The sequence below is a fragment of the Dicentrarchus labrax genome, unplaced genomic scaffold (assembly GCF_905237075.1).
Source record: "Dicentrarchus labrax unplaced genomic scaffold, dlabrax2021, whole genome shotgun sequence".
Taxonomy (NCBI): domain Eukaryota; kingdom Metazoa; phylum Chordata; class Actinopteri; family Moronidae; genus Dicentrarchus; species Dicentrarchus labrax.
Genome location: NW_026136702.1, coordinates 5,882,283 through 5,906,016, shown reverse-complemented (window position 1 = coordinate 5,906,016; position 23,734 = coordinate 5,882,283). Strand labels below are relative to the sequence as shown.

At 37.9% G+C, this 23,734-nt stretch overlaps 1 protein-coding gene and 1 pseudogene across 1 annotated transcript; both read left to right on the top strand.

The window, feature by feature from the left end:
* The first annotated feature begins 424 nt into the window (after window positions 1-424).
* Window positions 425-23,734, top strand: LOC127379479 (uncharacterized). The gene is made up of 35 exons (XM_051429121.1): window positions 425-641; window positions 9,601-9,739; window positions 10,150-10,298; window positions 10,376-10,499; window positions 10,585-10,652; window positions 10,744-10,890; window positions 11,035-11,167; window positions 11,614-11,681; window positions 11,773-11,863; window positions 11,975-12,018; window positions 12,113-12,191; window positions 12,459-12,517; window positions 12,650-12,769; window positions 12,872-13,024; window positions 13,105-13,315; window positions 13,513-13,638; window positions 13,911-14,009; window positions 14,316-14,378; window positions 14,553-14,683; window positions 17,133-17,237; window positions 17,984-18,113; window positions 18,692-18,834; window positions 18,915-19,014; window positions 19,892-19,950; window positions 20,045-20,135; window positions 20,558-20,589; window positions 20,694-20,736; window positions 20,839-20,915; window positions 21,038-21,157; window positions 21,275-21,403; window positions 21,482-21,698; window positions 21,785-21,928; window positions 22,344-22,445; window positions 22,574-22,636; window positions 22,844-23,734. The coding sequence occupies exons 1-35, from the start codon at window positions 526-528 to the stop codon at window positions 22,970-22,972; spliced, it is 3,804 nt and encodes a 1,267-aa protein (XP_051285081.1). The 5' UTR covers window positions 425-525; the 3' UTR covers window positions 22,973-23,734.
* Window positions 1,979-7,859, top strand: LOC127379545 (eukaryotic translation initiation factor 2-alpha kinase 3-like; annotated as a pseudogene).

Below are 23,734 nucleotides of genomic sequence, written 5' to 3'. Positions count from 1 at the left end.
CCTTTGAGTTACCATTATTTACATTTTACTTTATTGCAATGGGCTGGAGACAATAAACTGTTCTGTTCCCAGGAGCCTATACAATTACTGTACTGTCTACTGCAATCACAATCACAACGTTGATGGTTCATTTGAGAACAATACATCAAGGTGTGGTATATTGGGTTCTGATTCATATGAGTTTGAAAGGAAATTTAGAAAATATATATAAGGTTAAGAGCTGATATCTCTTTGATTTGGAGGGCCCATCCCTACACAGCTTGGTGCCCTGTGGTTACAGCAGTGGGATCACACTCCTGCTGAGTCCTGAGACCATCACTGAAACCTGACTCATCCCATACAGGAGGTGTAGTTTTATATTTGTGCCACCGCCCTGAGAAGTTTGTGCACACCACGTGATGTTACGGAAATTACGTCTCTGGAAATCGAAATTTATGTGAATGAAGTACAGAGAATACGGATATGCGCATCACTTTTAAGAGAGAAAAAAGCGAGATGGGAAAATAGATCAGAGATTTGTCATTTATGATGGAAACTAACACTACAAACTACGTGGCTGAACTAAACGAGTACGCACAGAGAACCCGCTCTGCGCTTTACTATGAGGACCGTGGCTCTGTTCGCCCTGACCATGATAAGACGTGAGTTGGATGCATTTCTGTCACTGGTGTATTTTACATAGCTTTTTTTTTTTTTTTTACATTCTGAAAAAGTCCTGGTGCACTGAAACTGAAGTGCTTAATAGGTTAGAGGTAATTCCCTAGGATGGGTGATGATGGCAGTAATGGCAAGGGTGGTGGTAGTGATTGTTCAATATTAAACCCATAGAAATAATCAATACGTTTTAGGAGGAGGCCTTTATTAAAAATCTAAAATAACTTATGCGTCAGAGACAACAAACTGAATATAGAATAGAGATTTGAGAATGCCCATAAGGACTTGTTATTACTTTTTACCCACTGGACAAAATGCTACTTTTTTTAGGTACAAAGTCCTTCGATTGCAGCAGTTAACATGCCTGAGAGTGACCTGCTTGCTGGCTCTGGATCAGTTATTCTCTTAATACCTCATAATCGTACACAGTGTGAGTACTGTGTTACAGTTTCAGCCTATGAATGTGTCTGTGGATATCCTGCTGGAGTCCCACAGTATGACAGGCTGTAGTACTGTACAGATTTAATTTAATGAACCTGAACTGCACCAAAATCATTAACTTTCTTTTTATAATAAAGATTTGACAATTGCTCTACAGATTCACCCAGAGGGCAGTCCTAAATGGTAAAGTCTATCCTGATGGTGTGGGGAAGAACAAGAAGGAAGCCAAGTTTAATGCAGCTAAAAATGCCCTGAAATGCTTGTTGGAGAATGAACCACAAGACTCAGTAAGATTATGTTCCTGCTGTGTTTCATTAGACCGAGTTAGATTGTTGGTTTAAAAAAGTCCAGTCATACTTTAGGCATATCTTTTTGTAGGGTGTCATATTCATCATGCATCATTTCAAAATGGTACCTTTTTTATTTTCAAGACTGCAGGTGAGAGTTACGGTCATACATCAGCCCAGCAAAGCGAGGAACTGAGTGTTTCTGATATCTGGTAAGTAAATCCCAACGGCAATGCACTGTTTAATTCTTCATCAGTGTGACGTGCTACTTGTTATTTACAGTGATAGGATAAGAAGCGTCAGCGTGAACTCGCAGGTTTACAGAGATCAACAGAAACAAACAGACACAAATTACATAGGAATTGTCAACCAATACTGCCAGAAAACAAAGCGCCTCCATAAATTTGTTGAAGAGAGGAGATGCGGTCCAGCTCATAAGCCTCAGTGAGTATGAACTTTAACCTCTGTATCCTGAATAAACACTACAGACACTGTATGTAGTATGTTAGCTCTTGATTCATATTTAGTTGTAAACAATATTAAAAATGTTAATATAATAATCTAAACTGTTTCTTCCTTTTCAAAACACGACACAGATTTTTCTACAAATTAGTGATCGACAACCCGGTGGGTGAGGGTCAGACTGCCAAAGAAGCCAAACAAAATGCAGCTCGGTTGGCCTGGTCTGCTCTTCAGGAGCAGTCAGACCGGGACAGCAAGGTATTTCATATTTTCTATGATGACACGCAGCAACGGGCCGCAGGTCAGATTCTAACCCTGGGCAGCTGCAGCAAAGACTCGGCCTCGGTACATGGGTTGCCAGCTCTACCAACTGAGCTATCCAGGCGCCCTCATATTTTCTACTTTATATCATCTATTAGACACTCAGACACCAACGCAGTCTAATACAACAGTCCTACTCTCACTGATATAAGTGGGGTGGACAAAATAGTAGAAACACCTGTATAACACAGTGCAGTTCAACAGCTCTGCAAACTACAGCCTCCAGAATGATCATACAGTTGAATCAACACCTCTCTATAACAGTTTAAACAAAAGTTAAATAGTATAACCTGCATGAAAGTATGATTTATGGCAGGGCTGTTGAATTAGACTTGATTGAAAGATTGGAAAGTTTGAAAAGTGTCTTTAGATAACTTCTGTTATAACAAAAATTGAATTGAACTGAATATGGATACACTTGGTGACTGCATCAGAGTTAGCAATTAAATGACAGGAATAGCTGAGGAGCTCAAATGATCAAAGGGAAGAAAGCGAGAATGTCATGTAGGGCACCAGGGAAGTTTATAAAGTGGGGCTGGGAAGGCCCATGCCACTGAAGATGATTATTATGTCCCATAACAGACGTGGTGGTATGGGGTGTCCATGATTGGTCACACCAGGAGGCGCTTCCCATAGTGAGATACCGAACGAAGGTTTGAAAGAGAACTGATAGTTAAAAGAAAAATCCATCCTCTGATATTCTGCTTACTCTGTGTGAGGAGACAGCGACAGAGTAGTAGTAGTGTAAAAGCAAGAAATTTCTGCGAATGCTATACCACTCCAAAAGACAATATACTACGTAGCTCTTTTGGTGTGTCGGACACATTTTATGTCCTAGTTCAAAGAGTATACAACTTCATAATCAGAGCAGTGTTCAGATTTGTAATCCATTTTATTCTTTTATTCTCTAAGTCTGCCGTCAAATACAAGAACATGGGAAATTGTCAGAATGAGACATCGACCCCTTCGAGGTATGAAAAAGCAAAACAAACAAATCATTTGGAATATAGCTTGTGTGTCTTATACTGACATATCTGAAACCTCTCTCCCAATAATTTATGTTCAATAAAGAAGACAGAAGAAGTTCTGTGTTTTTGACCTTTTTGCCTAAATAATTGTGTTAATTTCAACAGGTTTACGTCCGACTTTGATCCCCTGAAGCGTCTTGGCAAGGGAGGATTTGGTTGTGTTTACAAAGCACAACAGAAAGTGCTGAAAAAGGATTACGCTGTAAAGATTGTCCCCTTTGAAGAGTAAGTATGCAGTAGTAAGTAAGGGTAAGTAGTAAGTGTGCATTGTAGTGTGTGCAGTATTTGTCCAAGTACTTACTGATTCATTTTATTTTTCCCTTTTGTGTCAGGAAATCTCTCAGAGAGGTGAGGACATTATCAGAACTCCTTCACCCTAATATTGTTAGATACTACACATTTTGGATGGAGGATTCAAAATACCAAGATACCAACAATTTACCAAGAGGAGGGGACATTTCAGCTGACAGTTACACCTCATCCCAGTAAGTCCCATACGCTCTTAACTTTTTATTTCAAGTTAAAGGTGAGTAATTAAATAATTTTTATCTCCTTACTTTTCTAGGTCTACAGATAATTCATCATCGTCCTCTAAGTACCTCTACATTCAGATGGAGTTATGTGACACCAAAACTCTCAAAGCGTGGATTGATGAGAAGAACACTCAGTCTCTGGCAGACTCCAAGAGGAGAGAAGAAAGCCTAGGCATTGCTCAACAAATAGTTAGTGGAGTCGCATATATTCACTCCAAGAAGCACATCCACAGGGACCTTAAGGTAAGACCAGATACTACAGAGGGTGGTTGAGGCAAAGCAGGAAGAGAAGTTGAATGTATTAAACTTCAGGTATATGGGCATTTGATATTTCTTCTGGTTAACTCCGATGAGGCCTCGCCAGCACCCTGCGACAGATCCTCACACAAGCCAGTAGTGAAGCCTGTCAGAGAATGAAGTGTCTTGAGCAGTATATTGTTCTGCTGCTCACTGGTACAGCACCACATACTAGTTGTTCCCTTCTCCACCATTTACTAATTAACACATGAGTCATTCTGGTTATTAAGTATTGGGCTAGATCTTGACCTCACCAAGCTTCAAGAGGTGGCGGAAATGTGCTGCTGCTCTCCAGCTGCTTTAAGTGCGGTGTGTAGTTTAGTACAGCTTAGACTTTTTTCCTTGTTACCAAAATAATTTTTCAGTCATTTATGTGCAGCGGAGTATTGATGAGGAGACAGCTGATAGGGCCAGGCAAAACAATCTAAAGTAAGAATGGAGATGGACGGGTATATATACTACTGATTAGGGAAATGGGAAGCAATGGGTTATAGTAGTGCGAGAAGAGGACTTAAGTACACTACATTAGATTTACCAAAAGAAAAAGAAAAAGAACAAATGCCTCCTTAGAATAATGTCACATAATCGTTTTGTACCTAGAAATGATCAACTAGATAAACACAAGGCTGTTGGTCAATAGACCAATTCATCTGCCCAACATAAGCCACATGCTAACTGTTCAAGTTCACTGGTTCATGCGTTACTGCCCATCATGTAATGGGCTACATGTTTATTTGTTAAATTCTGTTTTTGTTATCAATGGTAAGCCTGACAACATCCTGTTTGGACTGGATGGAGCAGTGAAGATCGGGGACTTCGGTCTGGTCACCAGAGATGATGATGATGATGAGGATGACTTAGCTTTGATGGAGAGAACAGAGGACATAGGAACCACAACTTACATGGCTCCTGAACAGGTGAGATGGTCTATACTGACAATAACTTTTAGTTCTTCTTTATTACATTGGTAATAAATGTTCTTATCATAGGCTTGATTAGGGAGACTGCTCCTGGATTTCCTGAAGCCCAGCCTTACTTGTCTGAGCTGTAAGAATAAGAAACATTAGCATCAAATATGTTACAACATTTATGCCATCAGACCATTATTTTACAACTTAACTGACAATTTAAACACCAAAAACTGAGATGAAAGCTGAAGCTCCATTAAACACATGAGCATAACTAGTTAATCTATCATAACGATGAATGAAAGGATAAGATCTGGCAGCTTTTGTCAGTTCTGTTTTTTTCTGTCACAGAACAAGGAGAACTACGACCGAAAAGTGGACATATTTGCTCTGGGGTTGATATACTTTGAACTTCTTTGGAAAGTCTCTTCTCTCCACGAAAGAGGAGTCGTGAGTCTTTTATAAACTGAACCTAACATTGTGTGTAATTATTAACGTGACACAGAACTTGCCACGACAGTGTTACCATATTAGGCCTATGTCTATTACAAATAAGAAACCAGCAGTATGGTACATAGTAAAAGCAATGCACTGTAGATATAATGGAACTTGTTTTATTTTTCTTGTAATAATTATTTGATATTCAACAGAGCAGCATTTGATTTAATATTAAACTCTAGGCTAACTAACAAATTCTTTCATCCTATTTTCCTTTATGAATACCAGGTTTTGAGAGAAGCCAAAAGTCAGAAGTTCCCTGAAGAGTTTTCACTGACGTTTCCCCAAGAGGTAGATTGTCATATTCTTATTATCCTAACTGATAAACTTTTCCCTCAGGATGCCAGTTAGTCATTATGGAGGTCAACAGAGTAGCAGGGAGCCTAACATACAGGTATTTGCACTGTTACAATAGCTCTCCGAGGCCTGTAAATATACAGGTAGCTGTTACAACATGCTGGGAGTTACTGCCTATCACAGCTTATCCTGTACCCATGGGTAAGCTGCAGGGTCGTCTATCTGGAACCACCATTCCTCAACATTTCACTCCCTTAATCCTGGAACGTCTCCTGCCACCTCCTGCAGCTGGTGTGTGGTGAAGGTGTTCTTTCCCCAACCATCGACCTTTCTTCTCAGCCCCCTCTGCCAGTTCTTTCTTTGTCTTCTTCAGCCTTCCTCCTGTCACTCTTGCGGCCCTCAGCAGGTGTGCGGTTGACAGCCCCACAAAGCGTTGGCATCAGACTTCCCCTGGGTAGATTTAGGGTGGTCAAGCAGCACAGTATGCTTTTGTTATGCTTTGGGTTAGGGTTGGTTGGTTAGGGAGGATTGTGACCATATTTCTGGTCAGTCACTGAATTGGTGACATGGTAATTCTAGGTGTTTTTGCAGATTACTTTGTAAAGGCGTACAACAGGATAATGTTTTCATCTCAGCACCTGCTTGTAATTATCACCTGTACTCTCCCTCTTTTTGCCTTCTGTTAACTGGCGACTTTCAGTTAACGTTGCTGAAAGTCGCCAGTTACCAGGGTCACTTTTTCCACCGAAACACTGGTGAGCTGCAGGACACAAATACAGCTGGAGGAATTGGGATGATTAGTGCACCATTCTGCGTTTTGTCTATTACAAGACTTCTGGTGTTTCCATTCGGGGATTTTTCCAGTGTCTCTGCTTTCTGACTTTTTTAATTGGGTCGTATTTTAATCCTGCACTGCGTTTTAAACAGAACTTCTGCTGTGTCAAGTCTCTTCAGCCTTTCTGGGATGCTTTTCTCTCTTAAAAACAACAAATACTGAACATGACATAATGATGTGACATCGCAGGCAACCTGCCGCCTGCTATCCCCTGCGGTTGCCTTATCAATACCACTGTATTTCATTACTGGTTATCGCAACAGCCATAAGTATGACAGCATGTATTATTGTTGGTAAAGAGACCTCAATAACAGTTCTTTTTGTTGTTTTTTTGCAGAACAAACTCATTAAGTTAATGCTGTGTGAGAATCCAGAAGACCGACCTGAAGCAAGCACACTGAAAGCAGAGCTGGAAACGTGGACTTAGATATTCAATGCACATACATAGGAGCATATGTAAATACATAGCTATAGCAAAGGATGGCAGTTTGAGGTTTTCTGTTTTACTCAAGGACACTTTAGCAATGCAATTAATGGACAACTTAAAGGGGGAACCTGATATCATGAGTTTTATAATCAGGGAATGAAACATGAAATCTAAATATATTTTAAATATAGTTTAAAAAGCTAATTTTCACATAATCCATTAGCTTTTGTTCTAAATAATAATGTGCCATGTGATTTCTGTGTCCACGGTTGACATTTTATTCTCTGCTGTCAAATGTATTTAAAGTGATGTCACGCTACAGTCTTTGTTTTGTATTGCATATATTAATAATGGTTATCTGGGGTAGAATGGCCAAGATAAAATAAGATGAGATGTTTCTTTATTGATCCTCCGTAGGAGAAATTCAAATTTGACACAGCAGCACCGGGGAATGTAGGACAAAAAGTACAGAAGTGTAAAAGTACAATAAAAAATTACATAGATAAGAAATAATAAGAACATTATGAAATATTATAGAAAAGACTATAATGAAAAATATATACACTATATGCAATATGCAGTACGACTAAACTATTCACATACGTGCATATATAGAGCTGAGTAGTGACAGCTGTAAGGCTGAGGGAGCAGCACTGAACTGCTGGAGAGGGACCGAACTCACAGCGCTCTTTACCCCACATACAACTGTTGTTTTCAAATGATCTTGTCCTGGTTAATTTAATTGTCAATTGGTTTTTAAATAATGTATTCTAAACTGAAAATGGTTAAATGTGTTTAAAGAGATGTCACTTTACAGTCTGTGTTTTGTAATGAATAAGCTGAATGGAAAAATAAAAACATTGTTAACAAGGGTGTAATAGTCATTCATCTTCTGTAATGTTTGTATATGTGCTGTTGTGTTTTGTACAATTTTTGAATTTTAGTGGGTGCTGGAAGATGTGGAGCTTTGGTTTTACATTAAAATGGGTCGGCACAGGAAAAACGCCTTTGAGTTACAATTATTTACATTTTACTTTATTGCAATGGGCTGGAGACAATAAACCAGGTATCGTCTAATCATCTGTTTTGTTGTAAATTCTCTCTTCCAGCTGTGAAACTGGTCTGTAGGCTGCTACCTGAATTTGCTTAATGAAAAGCAAGTGCAAGTTTGCACTGTTTGACTGTAAAAGTAATCTTATACATTTTCCTTCTTACTTGTCTTTATTTGCATATTTGGTGTTGAGGTAATCCAAAAGTAATGGACAGTTACGTTACTTTAATGTGATACTAGGATGAAGTTAGTGACTACATTTTTAACAAGTAATTAGTAATTGTATCAGATTATATTTTTAAAGTAACCCTCCCAACCCCTGTGTGTACAAGGTGCCCCTTTTATCAATTTTGCCCCGACCCTGAAACATTGTGTGCGCACCACTGGACAGATATATACCACAATAATAACTGTAGTCAGTGATAATGAACAACACATTTCTGATATTCAGCAGTCGTTTACAGTAAGTAAATAAATACAGTAAATTAATTGGTGCCCAGTTTCATTTTTAAATCTTCCTACAAAATAAAAACCACGTGACTTTCCGTGAATGACGTTCATCTGCGGAAATAGAAACTTAAAGGTTTCTGAAATCAGCTGAATCGAAACAGAGCGCAGATAAACGCAGGACAAGGAACAGAGTGAAGACGTGAAGGGAAAAGAGAAAAGATTTTTGCATTTATGATGGAAACTGGAAACCACGTAGCGAGATTAAACGAGTATGCACAGAAAAGACGCTCTGTACTGTGCTATGAGGACCTCGGCTCTGTTGGACCTGCACATAATAGAATGTGAGTTTAATCCATTTCTCTTACCTGTGGATTTTACATACCTTTGTATTGATATATATGTATCCTGCCACAGTCGTGCCCCTTCAAACTGGGAGTACTTTTAGGTAAGAGTGTTAATTATTAATAGGGTGGTGGGTCAATACCAAGGTGAATACCTACAGAAAAACACAGCAGGTATATGAGAGTAAGGACCTGTCACACCTTTCTATTCACAGCAGGGAGAGATCTTTCTCAGGTAAGCTGTTTTTCAGAGATAGGTGAATGGGTGGAGCACGACAAGGCAAGGCCATACTGATTTTTTGAAAGAACTGAAAGTGAGTTGATAAAGTCCTTTAATTGCAGCAGATAACATGGCTGAGATGACCTGCTTGCTGTCTTAGGATCAGCTATGCTCTTTGGTTTGTAAAATCTTTACTTGTAAAGTCAGTTGTGGTCAGGTAAATGTGATAGGAGATGTATAAAGTTTACAGGAGATGTATAAAGTTTACAGGAGATGTATAAAGTTGACATGAGTAAATACAAATACCTCAAAATGTATGTATGTAATAAATGTTACATTTTCACCCTCATGATGTAATCACAACTGAACCAATCTTTACTGTGTGGATATCCTGCTGGAGTCCCACAGTAAGACAGAGTGGATGATTATTGCCTCCTAGAGGCTGAATGTGGTAGTGTACAGATTCATTTAATTCAATGAACCCCAGCCACATTATTTCCCATCAACTTTCCTGTAACGTTACAATAAAAATGTGATTATTGCTCTACAGATTCACCCAGAGGGCAGTCCTAGATGGTAAAGTCTACCCTGACGGTGTGGGGAAGACCAAGAAGGAAGCCAAGCAAAGTGCAGCTAAAAATGCCCTGAAATGCTTGTTGGAGAACGGACATCAGGACCCATCGGACTCAGTAAGATTATAGTTCCTCTTTGCTTCACTAGAGGTTACTGGATCGACCCCCTGTGGGTTTACAAGACACTAAAAATTCAGTTGCAGTCATCAAACATTTCATTTCATTACAAAATTACAGATTATAGATTTGTTTTTTGTGGTGGTGGTAGAGTGACAGGAAAGGGCGTAGAAAGAGGGCATGACATGCAGCAAAGGGCCACAGGTCAGAGTTAAACAGGCCGTTGCAACAGGGGCTCAGCCTTGGTGCAATGGGTGCCAGCTCTACCAGGTGAGCTACCAGGACTCCCCATACAGCTCGTTCTTAAACAAAATATTCAGCTTTTTCTCATTTGGACACAATAGGTTTGCTACAAAAAACTTTCCTTTCCTCTGTCTCTCTTTAATGTTTATTTGTTATTATCTTGACAGACAAAAAATGCAGCAAAAGCTCCCGCTGCACCAGTTCATCAGACAAGTACCAGTGACATCAACTACATATGCTGGCTCAATGAATATGGTCAGAAGAACAGGGTGTCTATAAAGGCTGTGGAGTCTCTGGGAGCAAATAATGTTACTCCGTAAGTCTCCAGACTCTTAGCTATTTTGTCACAATTTTAAAAATGCATAAAATTAATTAAAGTTTTTGTGCTATTAGATGCTGCAGCTTCGTGGTTGGTGGTAAGGAGTATCCAGTGGTCACTGGGGAAACAAAGAGGGAAGCTAAGGAGGAAGCAGCCAAACTTGTATATGATGTGATACATGGCAGTAAAATGGCAAAGGTGAATAATATACAACAGTTTCTTATGCTTAAAAACGCATTGTGTCGTGCCACAGCTTAAAATTTTACTTTTTTTTATTTTCAAGACTGCAGATGAGAAGTCCATCCATGCATCAAATAAAGAAAAGGAGGAATTCAATCTTTCTGATATCAGGTGAGTAAATCTTAACAGTTATTAATATAAGTTAATTTTCATGGGGTTATTTGTTTCATTTTCATGTTGAAATGTTACTTGTTTCTTTCAGTAATAAGACAAGAAGCCTCAGTGTGAGCTCCGACAACAGCTTTACAGAGACAAATTACATAGGAATTGTCAACCACTACTGCCAGAAAACAAGCAGCTCCCATAAATTTATTGAAGAGAGGAGATACGGTCCATCTCATAACCTTCAGTGAGTATGAACCTGAACCTCTGTGACCTGAATAAACACTACAGACACTCTATGCTAACTCTTGATTGATGTTCAGTAATAAACTATATTAAACCGTTTACCTAATGATCTGAAGTATTTCCTCCTTTTTAAAACCCAACACAGATTTTTCTACAAGTTAGTGATAAACAATAAGGACTACCCAGTGGGTGAGGGTCAGAGCATCAAGGAAGCCAAACAAAACGCAGCTCGGTTGGCCTGGTCTGCTCTTCAGGAGCAGTCAGACTGGGACAGCAAGGTATTTCATATGTTCTACTTTAAATCATCTAATAGGCAGTCAGTTTTCACTAGTTTATTAGATACTGCTAGCAAAAGTAATGCAGTCTAATACAGTAGTCCTGCCACAATCCCACCAAACTGTCAAAGGAACATCAATAACAATCAGAATAGGAGCAATATGTTTAGTCTAACCCAAAGAAGAAGTAGGCAAAGACTGTGTGGGGGACGTTAATGGTACTTGTGTGGCAGAGTGAGACCTCTTACTGTCTCCGTCTCTCAACTTCGGTGTGTTCTTTGAGAAAAAGTGAGCCCGTCTCTGTCTCTGTGAAGTTCAGTCCCTGTTCCTCATACTAACAGGTAGCAGCCGATCTCAACCCCAGCTACTTTTGAATTCCACTCAGGTGAAATTTTACATTCAATAATTATGTCTAACATTGTGTCAAACACATTCTCTGTGCATTTTAGGTGTCCTTCAGATCAACAGTGTCCGAAGATGGTGCACCACCTGTGCTTTCAGCACGATCACCTACACTGTGAGACACTTATTGAGATCAATAGGAGAACAGACCGTGGAGTTAAATACTGAGAAAGCTGTACTCATGTCTCTCATTGTATTCCCTCTAGGGAGTCCCATGAATCATCATCACAAAGCATGTCAGCGAGCACAGGTAGCTCAATAATATTCGCAGATACATCAAACCCCTCCCAGGCTCAGGTAAATTAAATAATTAAATTTAGATAATAATGTTTATTGTTTATAATATTTGAAATTATTTTATTTTATTTGGAACACTGTAAGAATTAACCACTTTTTTTTAAATTGTAGATGTCCTTCAGGTCCACTGCATCTGAAGATGATGCACAATCCAGGTTGTCAGCTTCACCGTTCATTGACTCGTATAGTATTTAAACATATTGTACAGTTTGATAATGAAAATGCTTAACTCTTGTTATGTTCTCCTAGGGAGTCTCATTCATTGTCACAGAGCGCGCCAACTAGCTCAGGCGTATTCACTGATTCATCAAACTCTTCCAGTGATCAGGTCTGCACTTTTTTACCACAATTTAAAATCTGTGATAGTTAAAAAAAACAAAAAAACAAATGTTTTCTTATCTTCTGCTTAGAAAGAGAGAGCGCAACAGAACAGTAGTAGTCTTATAAGAGAAAACGTCTCTATTGAGGGGAGTCGCTCCAAAACAATGTACTGTTTGGCTGTTTTGATGTAGCAGATGACACCTTGTATGTGCACGTTGTTAAAGAGGATACAACTACAACGATTTTAATCTATTTTATTCTTTTATTCTCTAAGTCTGCTGCCCAAAACAATAATATGGGAAATGTTAAGAATGAGACACCGGCCCAGTCAAGGTATGAAAACGATATTCATTTGAAATGTGTGTTTTTTGCTGATATGGTCTTAAATCTCTTTCCCAGTAATTTATTTACAATCAAGAAGACATTTCTGTTTTTGCCTTTTTGTCTAAATGTTAATTTCAACAGGTTTACGTCAGACTTTGATCCCCTGAAGCGTCTTGGCAATGGAGCATTTGGTGTTGTTTACAAAGTACGTCAGAAACTGCTGAAAAAGGATTACGCTGTAAAGATTGTCCTCTGTGAAGAGTAAGTATGCAGTAGTAAGTAAGTGTAAGTAGTAAGTGTGCATTGTAGTGTGTGCCAGTGCTTTGTGTACTGATTCATTTTCTTGTTCTCCTTTTCTGTCAGGAATTGTCTTCGAGAGGTGGGGACATTATCAGAACTCCTTCACCCTAATATTGTTAGATACTACACATTTTGGATGGAGGATTCAAAATACCAAGATACCAAGAATTTACCAAGAAGAGGGGACATTTCAGCTGACAGTTACACCTCATCCCAGTAAGTCCCATACGCTCTTAACTTTTTATTACAAGTTATAGGTGAGTAATTAAATTATTTTTCTCGTCTTAATTTTCTAGGTCTACAGATAATTCATCATCGTCCTCTAAGTACCTCTACATTCAGATGGAGTTATGTGACACCAAAACACTCAGAGTGTGGATTGATGAGAAGAACACTCAGCCTCTGGCAGACTCCAAGAGGAGAGAAGAAAGCCTAGACATTGCCCAACAAATAGTTAGTGGAGTCGAATACATTCACTCCAAGAAGCACATCCACAGGGACCTTAAGGTGAGCATTTGATATGTCCTCCGGTTTATACTGTCAGCAACCTGAGACGAATCTTTGATCATTGATGTAATCATGCTGACCGTTTAGATTTGATGCTGGTGTCGGGTACACAGATACCCTTTTTTAAATCTTTTTCATAAGTGAGGAGCTACATTTATTTATTTATTTCAATTTCTGTTTTTGTTTTCAATGATAAGCCTGCCAACATCCTGTTTGGACTGGATGGAGCGGTGAAGATCGGAGACTTCGGTCTGGTCACCAGAGATAATGATGACGAGAGAACAGTGAACAGAGGAACCCCACTTTACATGGCTCCTGAACAAGTGAGATATTGTCAATATCTTTTAATTCTGTATGTTATTGTGGTAACAAATATGTTCTTTTAATGGCCATAATTATGGATTTCCTGAAGCTCAGGCTCACCTGCTATGTAACATTATTTCAAAACTCAATCGTTGATCTAAGCAGTAAAAATGGAGCAGAAAGCTAAAACTTAATTTACCACATGAGCATAACTAGTTAATCTATCATGACAATGAATGAAAGGATAACATTAGGCAGCTTTTGTCAATACTGTGTTCATTTTCTATCACAGAACAAGGAGAACTACGACCGAAAAGTGGACATTTTTCCTCTGGGGTTGATATACCTGGAACTCCTTTGGAAAGTTTCTACTGTCCACGAAAGAGTAGATGTGAGTCTTTCATAAACTGAACCTAACATTGTGTGTTATTATTTAAGTCTGACAAAGACTCGCCACAACAGTGTTACCATTTTATGTAGACCTGTGTCTATTATACAGTAAGAAACTAGCTAGCATACACCAGTAGTTCTTTTCAGTATTCTATATACCAAAATAAATGTAGATGCAGATACTGTAGGATGGAACTTTTTTATGTCTTGTTTTAGTTGTTTTGTACATATTTGCAAGCATAATTTGAATTATTAGTACATTAACTAACATGTTTTTATCATTCTTTTATCATTGCATGAACACCAGTTTTTGCATAAAGCCAGATGTCAGAGGTTCCCCAAAGAATTTTCACTGACCTTTGCCAAGGAGGTATATTACTATATTCTATTTATCCTAACTGATCACATGAAACAGTATTTCCCACAGTGTGCCAGTGCATATGTTGGAAATACTGTGGAGTGGAGCTTCAGCAACATTATGACAGCATTTATTCCTGTTGGTATAAAGACTCAGTAGCAGTTTTTTGTTGTTTTTTCGTCTCAGGAGAAAATCATTAAGTCAATGCTGAGTGAGAAGCCAGAAGACCGACCTGAAGCGAGCGAACTGAAAGCAGAGCTGGAAAAGTGGGCTCAGATGTTCAACACACAGAAAATGTGTCAGGAGAATGTAACTATGTAATTATCACAAGGAACTGTGATAAGTAGTGAGAGCGTATGAGAATCTGTTTGTTCTGATGCCTGTGGTGTGATGAAATGATCTGATATACTGTTATTAACATACTGTACTTATAGCGCTTTAACCTGAGGTCCATCGAAGCTCTTCACAAGGCCTCACACACCTGTGGCACTGGATGGTGTATGTTTTGCTCGAGGACATACAATTTATGAACAGTTTATAAATGTTACCTAATATTATGTGTTTTTATAATGAAAAAGGGAAAAGGGAATGAAACATGAAATCAAATTGTATTGTGATTTTAAAAAGCAGCCTTTGTTCTAAATAATCTTGAGCGGTAAAATCTGTGAACAGATTTATTTTTTATTCTATGCTGGAAACGGTTAAATGTATTTAAAGTTATGTCACATTACAGCCTTTATTGTGTACTGAATACGTTAATTATGCTTATCTGGGGTAGAAGGGTTATCTACATGCTAAATGTGAAAACGTGCTTGACAGCAACATATGACGTTAATGTAAATCTGATGGTTATGTATGTAACTGTAGTTACTTACTGTAACTAGATAAACAGATGAAGAATATGTATTTGGTGCTGTCATACAATGTGGATTAACATCAAGATTGTTTTTGTTTTTTCTTAAGTTGAATTAAACTTAGCTTTTTACCCAGCTGCCTCATGTTGCTTTCAGTTGAAAATTCGCCTTTATTTTGTACTGACTATGTTAATAATGGTTATCTGGGGGGGAGTGATCATCATGTTAAATGTAAATATACACACAAACATATAATATACTGTACATGCAGACAGTATTATAGCCATTCATAATTTGACTTTTTCTGTTTGGATTGATGAATTTAAACCATGTGAGAGGCTGTTACATTAGGATCCTTGTGCAATATTTATAATAGTATTTCTGTCCAAACCAATTTATGTATGTAATGCATTTGTAATTGAGGCACGAAAATTGAGGCGATAATGTGAAACTGTTGATTGTATCTGAACTTTATTTTGTTCTGCTCTTGTTCTGTTATGCTGTCTGAAGACAAATGTACTTTCCCCCCTATTATAACACAAATCAGAGATTCTGTCTGAAGATAAACAACTTTTTTTCTCCCAATCTTCTTGTAATATTAATCAGATGGTTATGTATGTAACCGTAGTTTTCTGAGCGACGAAGACTGACTGTAAACAGATACACAGATGAACAATATATTTGATACTGTGGATTACCTTTCTGATTTTTTTTTCCTAAATTGAATTAAACTCTGCTTGGCTTTTTACCCAGCTGCCTTATGTTTCCCTTGCTTTTAGTTAAAAATCTGCCTTATAGCTAACACTGGCTCATTTACAGCGATAGTGATCAGTGTCCCAGAAGAAATAAACAAATTTTCAAAAGTTCCAGTGTGTAATATTTAGGAGGATCTACTGGCAGAAATCAAATATAATGTTCAAACCTTTTTGTTTTCATTAGTGTAAAATCAACTGTATATAGGAATTGTGTTTTTATTACACTGCCATGTTTCTACAATAGCCCAGAATGGAATAGATAGGGTCTTTCAGGTTTTTCATGAGTTTTGCGGCCACATTAGATTCTCCTATACACTTCACAGCCCGTTCTCATTCCCAAGGTCATCAAATACAGACGCGAGTAGTGTTCAGCTAACTGCAATCTGCAACTTCAACAATAGATGCCACTAAATCCTACACGACCGGATATTTGAGTGAGGTCGGGGCTTGCAGGGACGAGTGGAAAAATGAGGGAATGTAGTAAGGCTAAAAGATACAGGATAAGATCGTAATATAAAGTTTGTATATTTATTTATTTTTCATACTCAGAATCACTTTATTGGCCAGGTATGTGCACACATACAAGGAATTTTACTCTGGTTTTACCTCAATCTCAATGTACAAACAAACTCTAATAGCATAAATAAGCAGAACAAGTAAAACAAAATAGACATTTATATGTGCAGTTATATATATATATATAAAAAACAATAACATTTGTAGTGCAAAGGATGCTGAAATAAATATTTTATGGTTAAGGTTTCTTAATGCACATAATCTAGGTGGATATGACTATATATATGATTTGTTTTTGTATGTTTGTGTTGTTGATTATAACATATTTATTTAATAGAATATAATATTAAGTATGTAAAACCCTAATAGTACACACTCCGGTAGAGTAGGCGGCGGTATGCACCTTTACAAGTTGGTTTTCGATCCGCCATTAAAATCAGAAAAGAAGAAACATTTCCAGAACATACTGATGATTACTGGGTAATAAAAAATAAAAAGTGGAGGTGGAGCTTGTGCTTTCATTGGTCCGGTGACAATGTGCACGAAATTTAAATCTTTGTGGATGCGGAAACTGCTGCTGCGTTAGAAGTAGAGCATGTCTATAGTTAGAAATAGTTAGAATTAGAATAAATTGAATTATAATTCAAGATGCATATGAACCGTAAACCCAACGAGTGTCCAGGAACAACCCGACCAGAGAGGAAACATGAGGAAGTTTGCTCCGAGGGACCTGGACTCAAGAAAAGGTGATCTGTGACTAAATAACTAGTGAAGTGAATTATGTAGCTCTTTGCGCAACAAAATAACACTGGAAAACGGGGCGACACGTCTATTAAGGCAAATCTGTTCTTTCTGCACAGTTTAATTCTTAGCAGTTTATTTACTGAGGGAGTTACCCTGTGCAGGTTTGAGACATAGAAAGGAGGTTGGCGGTGACAGCAGCTCCTCCATGTTGTTTAAAGTACTTTAAAGTGGAGGAGATGAGGAAACAACTCTCTTTTTGAACGCCTGGGAGGAAGTTGACCGTGTATGTAAAATGCAATTTTTCATGCTACATTCACGTGCAGTCAAACAAAACCGGATGTCGCCGGATTTTTTTTCCACTGAAGGATCATATTTCCGTCCACCATTTGCATGAAGTTCAACCCCGGACACTGGGGGACTTTTAATAAGTGAATCAGCAGTTTTACATTTTTTTAGGGGGGGCTGCACAATTAATCAAAGTATTATTTCAAGTCTAGTTAAAGTAAAATCTTAAATCTGGAGAACAAGATTTGTCAGTTTATTTACAGCATTGAATAAAATAACCTCAACAAATGCTTGAAGATGCTTCAGGGTTAATGAAAGTGTGAGACTATGTGGGATCCCCTAAAAGAGATAATAATACTCCTGTTTTTTAAAAAAAAATGTAATACCTGGGTACAGCCATTAGTACACGTTTCATTAAACACTGTTCACACTGTCTCCAATCATGTTTGCTTTCTATCATCAGAAGCCCCTTTATGCCCCTGAGAAATGTTCAAGGCTTTCCCATTGGTGTGGGGAAGAATACAGACTCAAAGCACAGTGCAGCTAAAAATGCCCCGAAGGGATTGAAGGAGAACGAAAATCCGGGATCAGTGGTAAGATTCATCTTTTTTTAAGCTGGTGTACTGAGCCCACCAAAGGGCCACAATGGAAGTTTCTTTTTCTGAACTACTTTTGCATTCCCTCGCAAATATGCATTTATTACTCGTTCCTCCACCGAGCTCTGACAGTAAACAGCCACTGACTGTGAGCGCAGCTGCTCTGCCTGGCTGTGACTGTGGATGCGGTTAATGCTCGGACCATGGCTGCATTTGTGGTTGGACATGGACATGTCTACGGAAACTTTACCGTGTCTCTTTCCTGCGCCTGCTAACATTTGGTGCATGCCCCATAAGTCCTTATTGCAGCGGCCTGGGTTTGATTCCAGCTTGCAGCACTTTGCTGCATGTTTTCCCCCTCTTTCTGCCCAGTTTCCTGTCTTCTATCAAATAAAAACATAAAAAGCCCCCAAAAATGACTATAATCATAATAACCAACCAAAGCCTGTCTGTGGATCAGAAAGAATGCAAGGTAAAGCATAGTTAGAAAATAGTTTTAGAAAAGAAAATTCCCACCATCACCTTTTGGGGGCTCCAATGGCAGTGGTGGTAAATATTTGTGCTTTTCTTGACAGACGGAAATTGCTGCAGAAATTGCTACTGCACCAGTTCAGCAGCAAAGTGTGACCAAACCAGTGAACGTAAGCAAGCTCAATGAAAACGTGCAAGAGAACAGGACTTTGGGGCCAGCGAGCCTGGGACCAAATAATTCTTCCTCGTAAGTCAGCACACTGCATCTAAATGAATCTGGTTGTTTGGTTGGCATTTTTTAATCATCTGATTAAAATTATATCATAGCATCGTGGTTGGTGATCAGGAGCCAGCTGCAAAGAAGGAAACTAAGGAGGAAGCAGCCAGGCCTGTATATCATGATGAATTGGGCAGTGAAGCTACAGAGGTAAGTAGTAACATATTTTAGGCACTAAAGTACTCATCGTTAAGGTTGGAAATTGTATTGTATGATCGTGGAGGCTTTTACAAAATAAAAGAGCATTTAAACATAGTTTAAAAAATTCAGCATTCACTTAAACTGTCCCGTCCCCAGCAGAACTCAGTGTTGGGTTAGTCAAAAAATTTATCTCATTACTCTTTTAATTTTGGTTCAAATCAAAGTAATGGAATATTTCCAGCTGCTGAATTTAAGTTCTTTCCTCCAAACTAATTTCCTCCACAATTACAAAAAGGAATCCAGTGATGTGATTGGCTTGTTGGATTTCAAATACTAGGGGTGCGCAACAAAAATACTTTTTTGGTGGAGTAACTGTAATATTATTACTAAAATGTATTAGTAATTAGTTACACTACTGGTTACTGGGAAAAGTAATATTATTGCTAGTAATGAGTTACTGCCTAACACCTACAGTCTCGATAAATGGGCTAAACAAAAAATTAGCAGTAATCAAACTATGTTTTCTAATAGTTTTGAACTTTATGAACTTTATGAACTTGTTTGGATGATTAATGACACACTCAACTTTGATATCATTTATACATTTTTACTATTTCAAGCCACTTCCGGAGGCTTTAACCTATCCTTTTAGGAATGACACTTGATCCTTGATATTTAAGAACATCCAGACTGGAAAAGGAATTATTTTTAATATTTAGTTTAATGTCAAGTATGGGTTTAATATGTCACTTTAGTGAACCTTTTTATTTTTAAAGCCCTTTCTATAAAAGGTCCAAACATAGTTTGTATTCTTTCTTTCTTTTTCCTGAAACGCTGGACCAAATGAAAGTTACTATGAAAGATGATACTAATTTTTGTGTTTAAGCTGTTCTCCGGCTTAGCTGTGTCTGATGATGTTGCACCAACCTGGAAGTCTACATCACGGTGAGGCTCTGACTGGGGGTAGAATACAATGGTACAGCTTGATATGGGACAGTTTTTGACAATTTTACTTATTCCTTTCATTGTATTCCACAAGGGATTCCCCTGATTCCAAATCAAAAAGCCTGGCAACAACTTCAAGTGACTCAGTCGTTTTCACCAACTCATCAAACTCTGTCAAGGATCAGGTGTGTTATTGCCTTTGTTAGCCTAAATTCAGCCCTCCAGTGCTCTATTGAGAACAAGACAAGTCCAAGGCAGGGTCCAGAAAAGGTAAAGGTCCCTGTCTAAATTGGCTCAAGTCCTGTCAAATAACAGGATGTTAGCAAACTGTTTCTTTCCTGTGGGTCTGGGGGGAGTACTGGGAACCCTGAATCTGTAACTCTGAGGGGCTCGCACCAGAATCTGATGGCTACATTTGATGTTTCACACTAATAAATTATTTTATTTTATAATAAAGGTATGATATCATGTCATTCTGGTCATCTATGCACACGATAATTGTATCTTTTGGTCATTTTTATTAATGAATTAAGACATGAATACAGTTTTAAAAACATGCCAAAGGATTTGATATTTGATATTTTCTCTATTACTTCGAAATACAAAGGATCAGAATCCTGTTGTGAATCCCAAAAGCAGGTAAGTCACCTTCAGACCCGCTTTTGACAAAATATTGTCACAAAATGATTATATGAATATATATGAATGATTATTGCGGATAATAATATTTCTTGTCTTGTAAGCAATGCATCAAATGTCCAAAAAGCCCGTCGAAACAATAATGAGGTACATTGAGCCTTTTAGATTTCAATCACTTTATCCCTTTATTTTCATTCTCGTTTTTTTTGTACAATATCAGCTCTGTATCATTTATTTTGTTTATTTAAGGATGTAATGAGTCCTGGAAAAATGAACACAGGAAACAGTCCCAGTGAGAAGACATCAATCCAATTAGAAATATCGAGGTATGGAAAATTATCCATAAACATTAAATTGCAGTACATGTATTTTATAGGGTGTTTAGTTTGTGCATTGGTCTGTTTTAACAATTAATATACAGTAACAGACATTTCTTTTCTTTCAACAGGTTTAAATCGGAATTTGACTGCAAAGAGCCTTTGGGCAAAGGAGCCTTTGGTTGTGTTTTCAAGGCAAAAGAAAAACTGACGGAGAAGAATTTTGCTATAAAGATTGTCCTCTATAAAAAGTTAAACATTTAATGATACACTTTTAATATTAATTTCATAGTATAATATATTAGTTACAGATGCAGCACAAAACAAGTTCAAAATTTCAACTGAGCAATTTTTATCCTTTGGATCAGAAAATCTCTACAGGAGGTAAAGGCGTTGACAGATCTCCATCACCCTAACATTGTTCGATACTACACGTGTTGGTTGGAGGATTCAGGATACCAATGGGACGATGCAGCTGACAGTTGGAGCTCTTCACAGTAAGTCCTATGCTCCTACGTAAATCCTTACTTATTCAATCTACTGATTTTTTTATTTTTCTCTTCTTACTTTTCTAGGTCTTCTGTCGACAGTTTATCTGCAAGATACCTTTATATTCAGATGGAGCTGTGTGACAGCAAAACACTTAAAGATTGGATAGATGAGAAGAATACTCAGAGAGTGACGAAATCTCTCAGAGACTTGAGAAGAGAAGAAAGTCTAATTATTATTATTCAAATAGTCAGTGGAGTCGAGTATATTCACTCCATGAAGCTCATCCACAGAGACCTGAAGGTGAGACAAAGAGAATAAAATAATTTATTACGTCACTTCAGTCATGAAGCTTCATATTTGCTTGTTTATTTCTTACCCATCATTAGCCGGCCAACATCATGTTTGGGAAAGATAGGAATGTGAAGATTGGAGACTTTGGTCTGGTCACTGATGAGAACGACGCCGATCCTGAGAAAAAAATGAAGAGAACAGTCGGCAAAGGAACCCCATTTTACATGGCTCCTGAACAGGTGAGATGCTCTTTACTGACTCTGAACTTTAGATTCTTCTGTGTTATTAAAAATTGGTCATTAAAGGCACCATATGAATATTTTAACCGATTGTGGGATTTCATTTTAGGTGCCTCACAGCCCTGAACAGGGCATTTTCGTGATAAATGTCTTCTTCACCAAAGAATAACAAAACAAAAAAAACCTACCTTAAAACTTCAATTAAAAGCAGGAACCCAATTACATGCAGGTTAACTTTACTAGCCTGGTGTGGCTACATGTTTTGACAATTAGACACCCAGTCTGGATTAGACAAGATACAAGTAATATTCATACTGGTTTAAACAATTCTTTAAAGTTATGTTATAGTCAGTTTTGCACATTTTAGGTCAGATTTAATGTAATTTCATGTGTCTGATGTCTTCTTTTACAACAGAAGGACGAGACCACTTATGATCGAAAAGTTGATATATTTGCTGTGGGGCTGATAAACGTCGAACTTCTTTGCAACTTTCGCACTGTCCATGAAAGGCACGAGGTGAGGTTAAGGTTATGTTCAAGGTTCCAGATATTGTTGTCAGATATCTTTTAAAATGATGATCAGGAGAGTTGTTTACAGGCCAGTTAACCGTTCTTTCTACTTTTTAATCACTGCATCATTTCCAGCTTTGGGACGACATCAGGAGACAGAAATTTCCCCAAGGGTTTTCAGACCATTTTCCAGAAGAGGTAAATCATTTTGTACATTTTTATCAATTTACTTGCAGTATGTTTACATGCTCTTAAATAACCAGGTTACTCAGAGAAACTGGGTTACACACATGCGGGCACTCCCGTAGCGTACCACATATCAAGGTCACAGTTCAAAAGATAAAGCAAAATGCCAATCATTTCTTAATGCAATATAGATCTCAATAGCTTTTTTTTATGTTTCAGTGCATCATACTGTGTCCAATGCTGTGTGAGAAACCAGACAACCGACCTGAAGCAAGTAAGGTCAAGAAAGACCTGGAAGAGTACACTCGCAGAAACAAAAATGAGCGCCGTGGCAGCCAATCTGTTTGATTATCAGTTGAAGTCAATGACATCTGTTTTATGATTTATCCTATGCATGTAGATGATCGGTTTTAACCTCTGAAAATTATCTCCAGAGTCTATTAAATATTTGTGCATCATTTACATGCAACATTTTACAAATGCAAATCATGTATTTCTGTGATTTTAGATTATACTGCAGGGCGTTCAGGAGCTATGCATTTTTAAATATAATTTTATATTTTACTGTCTTTTGATTTGATGATTGATTTTATCTTAATCTTAAAACTGTTCTTAATTTAAGCCAGGCATCACAGTCTGTCTGATTTGACATGAGGACTGTCACCACATGGACATGTCTACAAATATTTGACAGGCTTAGTTTAGGGGTTTCTCCAGCAGAAGTCCCCTCTTTTTTGAATTTCTTTTTGGCTGGAAACTTGTAGGAAAGGGGGAGAGAGAAGGGATGGTATTCAGCAAAGGGACACAGGTTGGAAAAGGAAGTTGGGTGCTCTACCAGGGTGCCCCAGAAATCCTTTCTTTTCCTAGTATAAGAAATGATGTGCTATATTTTAAAAGATTATCCAAGTCATTGATCGTTCTAGTGAATTATTTTTCTGACCAACAGTCGATATACACGCTGCCCCTAAATTCTTCTGTTGGCTCAACTTGTTGCTTTGTTCTGCTTTTAATTGTGTCAACTTAACTTCAGGTCCAGTGTGGGTGATGTGAATTATCTCATAGGATCTCAGCCAAGTTATGTGAAACAAAATAAAAATGATTTGCCACTTA

Excerpts from the sequence above, each read along its gene's own strand:
- LOC127379479 (XM_051429121.1), top strand. The coding sequence starts at position 526 with ATGATGGAAACTAACACTACAAACTACGTGGCTGAACTAAACGAGTAC. Across the intron at positions 13,639-13,910 it reads TTTACATGGCTCCTGAACAA|AACAAGGAGAACTACGACCG; the intron begins GTGAGATATTGT and ends TTTCTATCACAG. Across the intron at positions 14,379-14,552 it reads CACTGACCTTTGCCAAGGAG|GAGAAAATCATTAAGTCAAT; the intron begins GTATATTACTAT and ends TTTTCGTCTCAG.